The sequence below is a fragment of the Emydura macquarii genome, unplaced genomic scaffold (genome assembly GCF_026122565.2).
Source record: "Emydura macquarii macquarii isolate MOO-44397 ecotype Brisbane River unplaced genomic scaffold, CSIRO-AGI_Emac_v2 contig_1483, whole genome shotgun sequence".
Lineage (NCBI taxonomy): Eukaryota > Metazoa > Chordata > Testudines > Chelidae > Emydura > Emydura macquarii.
This window is the reverse complement of record NW_027131620.1, coordinates 4,645,112-4,659,421: the sequence shown is the minus strand read 5'-3', so window position 1 is coordinate 4,659,421 and position 14,310 is coordinate 4,645,112. Positions and strand designations below refer to the sequence as shown.

The following is a 14,310-nucleotide window of genomic DNA, read 5'->3' as shown; positions in this document are numbered from 1 at the left end:
GCTCCACCACTGGTACCATCCTTCCCTGTGCTCCATAACATGCCCCCAGCCAGATAGGAACCTCCAAAGCACCACGCCTGTGGAGCCATTTGCCAGAGGGCACGTAAATAAAGGAAGGGCTTAATCTGACTGACTCCGTTCCACAATCCCGGCCTTCGAGATGTGTTTAAGGCTCATTTACATGGGGTGCCAAAGTAGCGCAGAACTACTTCCTGTGTCTTGACCTCTCCAGCTATGTTCTTGGCCATGCACTGGTAGACGCCTTTGTCAGATTCTTTGGTGTTTTGGATCATCAGGGTTCCATCTTGCAGCAAGTTAAGGCGTCCATCGTCTTTCATGTCAATTTCATTACTGAAAAGCAGAGCCAGGCACAGAGGCTGAGTGTACAGGGACAGAGGAAAACGACTAAAATTTCCCCTATTTGTCATCACTAAACTATTTCTTTCTTTCATGCATAACGTTAGGTTTGTGTCTCTTCACATTATTTTATAGCTTCCCGTAACTGACAGCAAGTATTTTTTCCACCAATTGTCAGGTTATATGGAATCACAGCTACTGTTCCTTTTATAAGGAAAACAACGATGGGCAGAAACATTCAAGTTTCCTCTCAGCTTGAGTTCCAGATTTCTCTCCCTTGTTCACCAGGGACTGCATCCCGTTGGGAACTCAAAACATAGATATATCTAGCAGCTGAATAATATACTGCAAGTAAATATATCATTACCCCAATGGATCCAATACAACCATTTAAACAGTTTTTAGCACTGCTTCCCCACCCCGATAGACACAGATATTTTCAGTCACAGGAACCTGTATTACAGGCAAAGAGAACTATAAAGGAAGAAAGAACAAAAGTAAAGTGTCCCCTGACAGTCCGCCCGAAAGTGACTACCAAATGGTTGCCTGTCTCAGCAGACAGCAATGTCCTTGAAAATGTAAACATGCATCATAGCAGTTAGGCAGCTAGAATAACATCTCTCTTGCTAACTCTGCTTGCTTAGGGAGAAGTGGATGCTTTTATGGCATTCAATATATTAGACTGAGCTGCTCAAAAATTGGAAAACATTTGGTGAATATTTTGTTGAAACTTTTCCTTTCTGCAAAATTTGAAATGAATAAAATGCTCACTGAAATGTCAAAATTTGGAAAATATGTTTATCAGCTCTCTAAGCTGTTAAGAAATAGGGGGAAAAAGTCAAAATGTTTATGAAAAAAATATTTTTTTCACAAGGTTCAAAGTTTTGAAAAAAAAACCACCCATTAAAATAGCACTTTGATAAACTTCACCCAGCTGTGGTATTCACTTTTTTTTCTAAGATGGTTCATGTAAGAGTAGGAATCTTTTTATAGTTGGGAGATTAAAAGAGAATGAGTGAAAGCACATATAAAATAGCATCAAGTTATGGACGCAGTAGCCATGATGAAACTGGCCCTAAAGCTTTATGTGAAGCCAACTTTATTTCAACAGGACTGGAGGGTCTTCGTTAGGAGAAGAGCTAGGTGTAATTCACTGCAGAGTCTTAATAAATCTGGAAATTCCATTCCAGGACTTGAAAAATGTGAAGTATTTTTTTTCTCCCCACATTCAGCTGCGACTCCTGGAGCCCAGCCAGTGTTAGAAGGTCACCCTGTTGGATATTGTTTGTTCTACCATGCTGGAACCTTGGAAGGCTGCAGAAGACTGAAGGAGGAGAGGAAATTTCTCTCCCCAGAATATAGATGGATTCACCTGGCAGAATAACATGCTTGATGAGCATTTATTAATTCCCCCTGTCCAGTGTTACTGCCTAGGTATAGCCGTTTCCAGTGTTGGGAACATATATTAGCAGTGCAAATGGGATCACACTATCAGTGGGAGCTTGTCAGCATTCCCATCACAAAACCCTCTTTCAAGGGGGATATAACTCAGCTGCAAAAATTTGCACTGGAGTCCAACTTTGCCAGCAGGGTGTCGAGCAGGGAAGCTAACGTTCATCATTTTTGTTTTATTTTTAAAAGCATTCTATCCACCACCCCCATTCCCATGGGACAGAAGCAAGGGAAACCAGTGAATGCTTCAACGTGCAGAAGGGGCGACTGCTCAATCACAAAACATTTTGTTGTCAGGCATTTCCCGGTGACTTTTCAGCACCTAGCGTCACTGTGCAGCAGTGGTGCCTGGACTGGCAGCAGAGCACGTTAACTCCTTGACTGCCCTGTTCTGTGGCAGCCTCCATACCACAAGGGAATGCAGTCGTTTCCCTTTGAAGTGCTGATGTTTCCCTGGACAAACCAAACACACGAGGCTGCATTTTAGTGGTTAATATATCACAAGCACTTCAAAAGGTTAACGTTTTCAGAAACAAGGTCTTTCAGCCGGCAGAGTACATTTATGGACAAATCTAAACCCTTGGAAAACATTTCAAAGGGAGATGAAGACAGCACTTTAATGACAGGGTCATTGGAGAGTGCTACTAAAATGAAGGTAAATACAATTAATGAAACATATATTTCTAATTTGTGTTAAATGACTCCCGTAATCACAGGCAGTAACTGAGGAGTTTGCAACTCGCTGGAAGCAGAAACTCCCACAAGGCCTATGTGCGCGACTTACTTGTTGTGTAGCCAGATGATCTCTGGCTTCGGGTTGCCTTCTGCCCTGCAGGTGAAATAAACAGTGTTTCCCAGCGTGACGTCAGCATCATGGGGCTCGGAGGTTATGCGAGGCCTCTCTGAAAAACACCATTGAACAAAACCCACTCTAGTGTGGATAAATTGTATAGCCAGTTGGTTGACCACACTTTGGGTCGCTATGAAATATCCTAACCAACATCAGTCAGGTTTATTGCTAAAAGCCAATAAGAATATGATACAGGAAAAAGATTCCATATGATACCAGCCTCCAGGAAGCTGTCTCATGCAGTGTTGTTACATTCACCTTACAGAGAAGGCGAGCTCCCAGCATTACACATTCCAGCTAGGAGAATTTATAGGAGGATTTCACAAGTTACAAAACTCTTTACAGGTCACTAAAATCCAGCCCATCAGTTTGTCTCCGTTCCTTAAACTTGTTGCTCTGTTCCTTCCTTATTTTTGTTCTGGACGCTAGCATTCCAGGTATTGGTCCATGAAAGTATCTCCCCAGCTTGTACTGAGACACAAAACGAATGTATCTTGATTTTGACGAGTTTCCCATCTGCTGATGCCAAATGCTGGGTGGGACTGTTGCAGGGCATTGTGGGATGTAGTTTAGTACAAGTGAACAGAACTCTGGGAAAACCATAGGCCAGTTCAGCTCTTATAACTGCCAGGCATTTGCATAATGTGGTGTATGCCAGTGGTTCTCAGCTAGGGGGTACGTGCATCCCTGGGATTACGCAGAAGTGTCTTCCAGGGGGTACATCAGCTCACTTACATATTTGCCTAGTTTTACAACAGGCTACCTAAAAAGCACTAGCAAAGTCAGTGCAAACTAAAATTTCACACAGACAATGACTTGTTTATACTGCTCTATACACTATACACTCAACTATAAGCACCATATTTATATTCCAGTTGATTTATTTTATAATTATATGGTAAAAATGAGAAAGTCAGCAATTTTTCAGTAACAGTGTGCTGTGGCACTTTTGTATTTTTATGTCTGATTTTGTAAGCAAGTAGTTTTTAAGGGAGGTGAAACTTGGGGATATGCAAGAGAAATCAGACTCCTGGAAGGGGTACCGTGGTTTGGAAGGGTTGAGAGCCACGGGTGTATACTAAGCTAACATCCATGTGCTGGGGAACTCCAGGGTTGGATGAAGTTAAAGCCTAAAACCAAGCCTAGAGATGAATAAATCCCCCCAGAACAATCCCAGGTCAATTCTGACCCAATGGCTGGAAATACGGGCACAATATCTATTACAGGCCTTACCACTTACATTACACGTGTGACCCCAATTCAGCAGTCCATCCCTATTCAGCTTTAACTTTAAGCCTGTGTTTAAGTCTGCTTGACTTCAATCGGAGTTAAACACGCGTCAGTGTGTCTTTTGCTGAGTAGGGATGGATTTAAACACCTGCTCTGGCTCCTTCGACCCTGATTCAGCAAGTTACGTAAGCATGGACCGAGCTTTATGACCAAGGGCAGTCCCACTAAAACTAATGGCACTGCTCAGGTGCTTAAGTCCCCTGCTGAATCGGGGCCCATCACTATTACAGGGAAAGAGACATGCACAGATGGGTCCGTGATGCCATAGATCGTATTCCTCAGTTGGACTGTGCCAATGACAGAGTATTTAACTAAAGTTATGGGCGCCGCTCCTGATGCCCATGGGCAAACAAAAACTAACTGCAGTGGAGGTGCTCTTTTAGCTCAAGGGCTTGGTTTATTCACCTGGGAAGGTGACCGCACCGGTCTCCATCTTCCTGCTTTTGCAGCACTGGTGCTGCAAATTAATTGGAGTAGGCAGTGTTGCCCAATGGCTAAGGAAGAGTAGAAGCCTGAAGGGTCCAGGGTGTAAGTTCTAGGTGTGCTGTCGACTCCCAGTATGTTACTTTGATCAAGTCACTTGACCTCATTAGTCATCTCTCATTTCAGCAGTGGAAGTGGATGCAAAGCAGGACCGTAAGGGGAAAACCCTTCCCACAGATGCTGGCCCTTGTTTACACCTGTGCAATCCCACTGACTTCAGAGCTGAGCATCACCGGGTGACTAGATTTAATAATCAAAGCATGCTCACCACAGTTAAACTCTTGGGTGGTCAAGGTAGTGATGGACCGGCCCTGCAATTGCCTTGGATTCTCACAGGTGGCAGCTGTCTGAATATTGCCCTGTTCAGAATATTTCTTCAGCAGTTCAGCCAGCCACATCAAGTCACAGTCACACAGCAAGGCATTGGAGTCCAGCCGTCTATGAGCCATCGATCAAAGAAAAAGTTATTTCATCTCCCAGCCCCAACCCCGTCCCTCTCCCCAAACATACACAACGGTTTGGGCTACACTACGAAACAGACTCAGGGCCAGATTCTGAAAAGAGCTCACAGCTCCCACCTAGAGACTTAACTGAAGTAGGCACCCAACAGCTCCTATTGTTTAGGTGCCTAAAATGGCACCACACGATAGGCTTTGTATTTGTTGCAAGATAACCATGCTCCTTGACTGTGTAGCGAGGGGGTATATCCTTGCGCAAATTCCTACCAACAGAAACCTCTAAAAGACTTTTCCTACTGTTATATTTCTCCTTTTACTAGGTGTATTGATCTAAAGGAGTCCAGAATAGCTGACAATTGGAGTCGTCAATGGCTTTGGATGTGGTCCAACCATGCTAATGGAGCAGAGGGTCCTAAGTATCTCACAGGACAGAGCTCTAAGAGGGACCCTGAGCTGCAGAACTGTGCAGAAGCACCACAGCAATTTCAGTCATCAAAGTGAAGAAGCCACTAACTGGTTAAGTCTTCTCTTGTGTCTGGCTACCTCAACAGTGTCCTAGACATAACAGTTGTCCCAAAACTACATTGGCTGGAACCTTTGTCAGCCAGTCAAGCTGGTCTCTAGGTCCTGGCCATTTGATAAAAGATAACACAATTGTTCTTTGCAGGCGATGTCATCCACTTACAGCCGTTTGAGGGATTCCAGTTGAGAGAAGGTTCCTGGCTGAATTCTGGAAATTTTGTTGTTGTGCAAGAATCTGCAATGGGAATATCAAGAGTGCCAAAGCATTACACAGAATTCTACACTGTACAGATAACAACATCCCAGGTCGAGGCTCAGTTTGATTGTTAAGATTGGTCACCAGAATCTTGCTGATGTGCAGAATGTACTGTATGTGTGTAGTATTATACTTTGATACTCTCTAAGGGCTACAGGGATTTTGTTAATTTGCTAGTGAACACAATGCAATATGCAATCATCAATTGCCGAAGGTGTACTGAAAACATTAACTCGGGATTTGAAATTTAAAAAACGCTTCAAACCAGATTCTTAAATCAAAACCCCTTCGAATTCTGCAAGGGGGGGGAGGAAGCGACTGAATCTTCAGATTTGGTCCCACAGCTAGAATCTGGTTCTGGGTCAGATCCAAAACCAGAAGGAAGCTATTTTGAGCATTGATTTAGATGTTGCTGAAATTTTGCAAGCGCAGCCATTATTATAGGATTTTAACTCAAGGAGGCAGACATCGCATGAGAACATCTCATGTTAGTCCAGTGCCCTTAAAAATCTAAACCCAAACCTGATCCTAGAATCAACATGGCCATGAACCAAAATCCTATCCTAAATCTAAAATAGCTCCAAACACCAGCCCCTGGGCCTATCACTAGATAAAACCAAGGCAAAACTCTCAGCTCCAGGTTCTGTGACCTATGGTTCAAGATTCCTGGTTCTTAGAAGAACAGGAAGTTAGTTACACCAGTATGCATGAGTGAGGAGTAAGATGGAATAATCAGCTTATGATTACTCTACGTGTTGAGAGTGGGTCTGCAGCCATATCTAAAATTCATAACAAAGGAAAACTGACAGATGCTAGCGAATAACTGTATGAAATGCGGAAGAGGAAAGGAAAGCACAGGCAGAATAGTGCATGAGATGTATGCATGGGTGCCCTAGAGTTCAACCTTGCCTCACAATGTGGATCTGCAGTTTAGATCCAGGATTTTTGTTTCCCTGAAATTCAGATCCAGGGTTTTAGTTTGTCAGTAACAAAGATCAGCCACAATCTCTTGATTCAGGTCCCGGTTATCCTAAGTTCCAGGGATATTTGAATCCTGGCTTTGTATCTGGGCCTCTTTCTAGTGTTTGTGGATGTAAAGTACATTTGTATGGCAATGCCAAGAGGGCTTGTTGAATGGAATGTGGAGTGTCAACCTCGACTTGACTTGTCCTGGCTGTGAGGTTGTTCCTTTATGTATTATTGGTGAGTAGAAGAGGCAGGTTTTAGTTCTCTAGCCATTCTAAGGCACTACACACGTTTTTCTTGTATTTTTCTCTGCCTGTATTTCCCCCTCATTTTCTCATGCCGACTGCCCAAGAGTTGACTAATGTTGGCCTGAAAACAAGTGCAAAATAATAGCTGTCAGTCACCCCATCTTGTGGGAAGAGTCCCTAATATTCTCACCAACCTTTTTGCTTTGAGGAAACACATTTCCAGGTCTCACTAATTTTAGAGGCCCAGCCCGGCTCCATGGAAATGAAGCAGAAGAAATCAGATCCTGAAATTAAAACTCCAGAAGCCTTCCTGCCTACCACCCAAGATGGAATCTCTTCCAGTGGGCCACATGATGAGAAGTCATGTGTGTTCTGAGCAAGGGAGTCCTCCTTCCTCTTTACTTACAGTCTTTCCAGTTTGGGCAGGTCGCTAAATGTTTCCGGCTCCAAGGTTTCCAGGCTGTTGAAATGAAGGTAACTGGCACAAAAAGAAAACCACAGGGGAGAGGGTTATAAAAACTGACTGAAGAAGCCCGACAATAGATCTCAGCTGGAGACTCGTCCAGACAAACGTCCACCAGTCAATCAGCCAGTGCACAGTCCAGAGCAGATTTTCAGAAGACGGTCTTCATTTTGGTATCTGCAATTTGCATGTGCAAAACCAGCCAGGGTTGGAAAGCCAAGCCCTATCTATCCATTCTAAAAAACATCTGTCAGCCGTCAACTCTGCTTCCCTACTGAACTGAAAAAAAAACCACGATAGGCCGCCAAAGCTCTCCCCTTAGCCCTAGAAACACCACCACCACCACCACCTTCTGTACTATAGCTTCACAGGGAGACCCTATTAACCTGGACTGAGCTTTCTGAGGTTCTTCTGAACCTGCTGTCATTGGAGCTCATGTTTGCAGCAGTCCAGGGATTTCCCCATTTCCCGCCTGCTGCCTAAAGCATTCTCTAGCATCTGAAAGGTGTGGTCCTTTGCAAGACAGGGGCAAGGGGAGAAGTAGCCTTACATAGGGGACCTCCCTCACCCCCGCCCAAAGACACAAGGTCAGTGTCAAGGACCTGTCTTCATCAGAACGCCCCCTTTGGATGTTACTTGGAAAATGCACTCGCACAAGTCCAGCCCTCCTGGTGGAAGGGTTCAGTGGTGGTTTAATCTGAGAAATGATTGCATAAGCCAGTGCACAGCTGCGCCGTTCGTAATGGAATGAATCATGATAAACGATCGGCTATCAGAATAAAAAACAAAGCACTGAGACTCAGATTCTACAGCCTGGAGTGAGGGGAACTGGTGTGACAAGCCTTAGATGTGTGTTTTCATTGCTTTGGACCTTGAGGAAAGCAGCTGATACTGTCCATCAAACACATTTTAGTTTTACTTGAAAAGTTGGCTTGTAGGACAAATGTGAACAAGGCCAGTTTGCCTGGAGAAAAGCCAGTTTCAGGGATTGGAAACAGATGGGGGATTTTATCCCTCTGACACCAAATCTGGTTTGTCCATTGTTAAAATGTGGTTGTGGCCAGAAGCGTGTCTCTAAAAAGAGCCCCTCGCTATAGCACATACAGTATCTGCTCCCCAAGATTCTTTTCAACCACTGAGCTTATTGATGAGGAAAATGTAATAGATCCATTTACTGCTGTCAGTACTGCAGAGGGCAAGTTGGATCCTATTCTTCCTCGGACAGCAAAGTAGCCAGCTATGTTCCAGCCCCAGAATCTTTGTTGGTGGTGATGATGTACGAGGCAGAAAGAAACGCTGTTGGCCATTTCCTCCAGCATGTTCAAGTGGTTTCTGTCCTCCTTACTCATAATCCCTCAGCTTTCATGGGTGCATGCACACCCACGCCAGGGATTTCTCATGCACAGCCCCCGTGCATGCACAAAGCCACCCCTGCTTGCGAGGATACTTTGGAAGACTTACCCCTTGATTTTCTTAACCAATTTTGGCCGTGAAGTGCTGACAGTTGGAAAGAAAAATTGCTCTAACTGAAAGAGGAAATTAGCTGTGGCCAGGGAGGGGACCATTACAGAATGCTGAAACATCATTGTTACAGGATCCAGTTGGTAGGCAAAGCGTACGCTCCCTTCATCCCGGGGCATCCCACGAGGCACGGTATGAAGGTCTTGCTATTGTTTGGCACTTCAATCGTCTTCTCCAAAGTTGGGAAGCAATTTTAATGCATGCAAACAACACCATATTGACAGCTGCTATAAATACCCAACCTTCCCAGCTGCCTGTTCGCTTCACCCATTCACTTCTCGCAATGGATGAGTTAGTTTAGATAAAAGAAAAACAGCCCACACCCAAAATTCATAGAAAGGGCCAGATACACTGGGCCCTGCTCCTGCCCTGCAAAACAGCTGTAAAGCCAGGAGATCTGCCCCACTTAAAATAAAGTTCCTCTAGTAGTTCTCCCCTCCTCCCATTACCTCACAGCACAAGGAAATTGGGGGAAAAGGTGAGTGAAAGCAAGAGCAGTCTCCAGCACAGACCAGTCAGGGTGGAATGACCAACACTTCCTGAAGTCACGTCATCACAGTCCTTCAGTACCACGTGTAGCAACTCAGAGGCACCTTAGTGTGGTTGCTAAAGTGAATTATATTCCCAAGCAACAGAGTTCTTCAGTACTTACAGCTGTTCCAGAGAATGGAGCCCCTTGAAAGCATGTTGCTGGATACTCTGAATTTCATTTTTATACAGGTAGCTTTGGGGAGAGAGGAGAACAGAGAAATGTAAAGCATTAGGGTAATTTGACATTGCTGTAATTGAAGAAATGAAGAAACCAGCTATAAATCTGGGCCCAGCTGAAGCTTTCTCATTCGACTGTAGCTGGGGTATACTTACGCTAACACCATCTAGCATACAAAGTGTGCACTTGATTGGCAGAAAGTTATAGACACTATGTGATTGGAGAGGATTTAGAGGTGCCAACTCACAGATATTTCAAGTTCTGCAGCGCTTCAAAGGACCTTCTTGCGATTTGTTTGATCAAATTATTGTTCAGCAGCCTGTTCAAAACCAGAAGGAGAAAAGAAACGTGTGAATGAAACATGCCTGAGACTTGAGACCTGGCGGCAGCAGACACCTGTTGAGAAGTCTTAGCTGTGAAGTGTAGTAACTAAGGCTTTGTCTGTACCAGAAGGGAATTATACCTGTATAATTAGATTGGTACTTTCCCTCTAGAGTGCATGCAGGTATATTGGCATAAAGGTGCTTTATACCTCTATAGCTATTCCCATACAGGAAAGGGAATAGCCAAACCAGTCTAAATATGCCTTTATACTGTGCAATTGCATTCACACTTATACTGATCTAGCTGCACTGGTAAAAAGAAATAAAAAGAAAACTCACACCCCTACCTGCCATAGTTACACCAATATAACTTCCAAATGTAGACCACACCCAAAGTTTGTGCAGTCTCAGTCGCTGCCCCAGTGCAGCTTACAGCTTGTCCCTGAGTGCCTCCTGAGGTCTGGTCTATACATAAAAATTAGAGTGACCTAGCCACATCGCTCAGGGTTGTGAAAAACTTCACGCCTGGTGCGACTTCGTTAGGTCCGCAAACCCCCGTGTCGACCGGCGAGATCGATGGAAGAACTCTTCCGTCAACCTAGCGACCACCTCTTGGAGAGGTGGATTAACTGCATCAACAGAAAACCTCTTCCGTCGACAGAGGAAACATTTATACTATGGTGCTGCAGTGCCATAGCTGTGCCATTGTAGTGGCTGTAGTGTAGATATACACTAAGAACTCTCAATGCCAGGCCAGACGTAAACTGAGTCCCCTGTGGCATATCTTCACCTTCACTTACAGTCGTTTTCATTCAGGCATCACTGTCCTGATGTGCAAGGCTATCCGTAAAGTGCTCGTATTTTCTTTTTGGTGAGCATGGGCGTCAGATTTTCTTATAAAAGCTACAGATGCCATTGCCCGTGCAAATGCACAGCCAACTTACACATGCAAAAAAAAAAAGTGAAGGCGAAAGAGAGAGGGTAAGGAATAGTAGGAGTGGAAAGAGAAGAATGAGAATATAGAAATGCAGCAGGAAAATAAAAACTTAGTCCCTACTGCCAGAGGGGGTGGAGGGAAAAAAATTAGATTGCTGGTCTACTGGGAATTTAGGCTCTCAAAGGGGATTCTTAAAAGCGTCTCTGATTCCAGAGCACAAACGTCATTGAAAGTCATGGGACTTGCCCCCCTACATTACATGGGTGCTTTTGAAAATCCCACTTGTCATCTCTTGGGAGTTGCCCAGATACTACATTGATGGGCGTCATTATAAGAACATCAACGGATAAATAGACCAGTAGCTAGAGGGATGGACAGACAGATAGAAAAGGTTAATACAGACGGACGCTGGAAGAGATCTCTCTGCAGCTGGAAGCAATGGCACAATACAAAAAAAGCTGCACAGCTTGCTTTTACCCCTCAAGGATGCAGAGCGATGTCAAATCCTTGGACCAGCCTATTTCATTCCAACAGTCAGCAAAGCTGAAAGAGGAAACAGCTCCTAAAAACAGAGCAATTAGCCTCTCTGATGTGCTGATTGATCACTTCAGTGCTGGTGCAAGGTGTCCAAAGAGCCCAGGAGAATCACGTTGCCTATTTACGCACAGAATAAGTACGGCACGAGCAGCAGTGGTGCATCTTCCCAACCTTTCCCTGCCAGCAGGCTTAATCCTGCTCAGCAGGATTATTCAATCCTTGGCCTCGGTTCAGAGAACACCAAACGGGGGGCCAGCTAGCGCCAGCTGTGATGTCATTGCGGACACCTGTCCACTAGCAACTGACCTCAACAAGTCATGTCACGCAGGCTGCCAGGTGCCAATAGGTGGGAAGGGCAGGGACTGTCTCTTGCTATATTTTGGACATCCCCTAGCACGATGGGGCCCTGATCTTGGTTGGAGTCCGTAAGCACAAACAGTTTGGACCTGGATTGATTTCGGCAGGTGAATTCATAGTGAAACACTCTGTATTTCCAAACTCTGCGGCTAGTTAAAACCTTAACCCACCCCATTTCCGCCAAGTACGTGTTGGGCTGACTCTACTGATCCAGACATTGACTTTAATCCAAGCAAAATAACCCCCTCTGTAAATGCAAACTGTACTCACAACACCAATGGATTCGTGGTCCTGTTACACCCCATTGTTTAATGCACAAAAATCTGTTGAGAATTTAAAAAGCAATTAAAAGCAGAAACATCCGATTCCTACCACAGGCCTCCCTAACGTATGGAGTGGCCTGACCCCAATTCTCACACTTCCAATGTGTCCTGGAATGTACTTAAAAGTGAGATTTTTTTTTTAAGACAATTTATAAAGTACATCATAATCTGCTGAGCAGCCAATGCTGATCCAAGCACATTAGAGACAGGGAATATAAATAACGACGGTTCTATGGGTCCTTAGCTGGTTACACATTGCGATATTCCCTGAAAATGCAAACTGGATGGCGAAAAGCCAGGATTTTTGGTTTGGTTTTGTTTTTTTAATTTCAGATCCAAAAGATACAGACATATCTAAGCAGGGCTGCCAGGCAGTGGAGCGCCGAACCAAGAAAGCTGCTTTCACAGACATAAGTAGACAAGCCAGCGATTCAGTGTCCTAACAGCTTGGGCCATTGATTGTTTTCAAAGACTGGACGTAAAGGCTCGATCCTGTTCCCCACTGAAATCAATGGCAAAAGTCCCAAAGCCCTACCAATTTCCATGGGATCAGGAGTCTTGTAGGAGCAAGCTGAAGGTAAAGATTGCAGACAAGCAAATGGAAGTAAAAGTTCTGGAGGAGATAGGACTGGATAAAGGGGAAATAGTTAACTGTGTGTCCCAGTGACCCCCAGTAGTAAAAAGAAATGAAATAAAAAGTACCAGAAAGTGTCTTTGTTTCTTTGATATCCTATAGAGAAAGGGCCAGATCCTCACTGATGCTATGCTAGTTTGCACCAGTGGAGAAGCTGGCCAAAATATCTAAATAGTATCCTCATTATAGATCCTACTCCTGCAAAATGGCCTTGCGGTTTGGGGCTGGGTGGGCAAGGAATACACACTCAGGCCCAAACTGTTAACAAGAATATTAAAAATAAAATTTCTTTTATGTTTTGCATCTGAAATTTTTTTCCCTCATTTGCTGAGCACAGCTGGAAAGTTACTTTAAATTTTCTTTCTACTTTGTAGGATTTACAATATTATTGCTATTAGATGATGGGAAAATAGTGAAATTGGATTTAAAGTGGGTACTTCTCTCTTCCAATTTGACAAGCAATAGGCTACACTCACTATGCCAGACTTTTTTTATTCCTTTTCCCCCTCTCTCCTTCACGGTAAATCAGCTATCGGCATATTGGAGGGGGACAAATCAATTTAAAATAATCATATAAAAAGCATCGTCCCAAAACAGCCCAGTTGTTATATGTACTCGTGAGAAAGTTGGAGAAGTTACAACTGCATTTAAAAGTTATTTCAATGTGTGGCCAGAAATTCCTTCTTGCTGATGAAATGGTCTGGAATGGAGAGCTTCCAACCAATAAAGAAACAAACAAACATTCCTGAGATTGAGTTCAGAATGAAAGATAATCAAACCTCTATAGACTAGCCTTCTTGGGTTCCAGGAATAGGGCTATGCTAGATAATTCAAGGCGGAACCCTGTTTCCTCCAACCCATCTCCCGAACATCTTTTATTCTGAAATCTAAAGGAAGGCCACAGAGCTCCCCAGAACAATATTTTCCTTTTATCCAGTGCTTTGTATCCAAAGATTTCAAGGCACTTCACAATGAAAGACACGTGGCATTACCCCCATTTTACAGAGGGGGAAACTGAGGCACAAAGCAGTGCAATGCTCGAGGTCAAGCACCGTGCCAGTGGCAGAGTCAGAAACAGAACCCAGAATGCCCCAGTGCTGGACCATGCCACCTCCCTTTGTGCTTGTTGGAATTTTATTTCTATGGCAAAGGCATATTTTAAAGCAGTGGAGTCTATGCCCTTCACAAATGCTGATTACTGTACAAATAATGCTGTCACAGGGTCCCCAAAGTGTTACACTATAATGCAAAAGGCCTGGGCTGTGGACTCTGGGGACAGCGTGCATAAACCATGCAGGTGGCAAGGGAGGCTCAACACTGGTCTGGAGCCAGAAGGTATTGGATGAGGGTCCCACATCCCAAGGAGGAGAGCCAGACAGAAAGCTTGCACCCCAGGGATGTGCCTGAAAGACTAGAACTAGAGACCATGTCTGGATGCAGCTCAGACCCAATTGCCTTGGAAGCACGGGGATCTAAAGGTTGAGTCCAATACAACCAGCTGGTGACAACCCTCTAGGGGAAATTCAACCCGGGCTGTGACAAACACATTTCAACACATTTCTGACTTTTGCTTAAGGAGCAAAAGCAAGGAAGTGAACCTCTCATATGGGCAAATACAGACTTT

At 44.3% G+C, this 14,310-nt stretch overlaps 1 protein-coding gene across 1 annotated transcript in view; it reads right to left on the bottom strand.

Moving 5' to 3' along the window:
• Nucleotides 1–14,310, bottom strand: part of LOC137157005 (peroxidasin homolog) — a 55,020-nt gene that overhangs the window by 19,682 nt on the left and 21,028 nt on the right. Inside the window, exons 3-9 of the mRNA XM_067554086.1 lie at nucleotides 9,823–9,894; nucleotides 9,519–9,590; nucleotides 7,289–7,360; nucleotides 5,576–5,647; nucleotides 4,701–4,870; nucleotides 2,594–2,711; nucleotides 182–351 (exon numbers count right to left, since the gene is read on the bottom strand). Coding sequence (XP_067410187.1) covers nucleotides 182–351; nucleotides 2,594–2,711; nucleotides 4,701–4,870; nucleotides 5,576–5,647; nucleotides 7,289–7,360; nucleotides 9,519–9,590; nucleotides 9,823–9,894 — 746 coding nt within the window. The remainder of the gene's footprint in view (nucleotides 1–181; nucleotides 352–2,593; nucleotides 2,712–4,700; nucleotides 4,871–5,575; nucleotides 5,648–7,288; nucleotides 7,361–9,518; nucleotides 9,591–9,822; nucleotides 9,895–14,310) is intronic.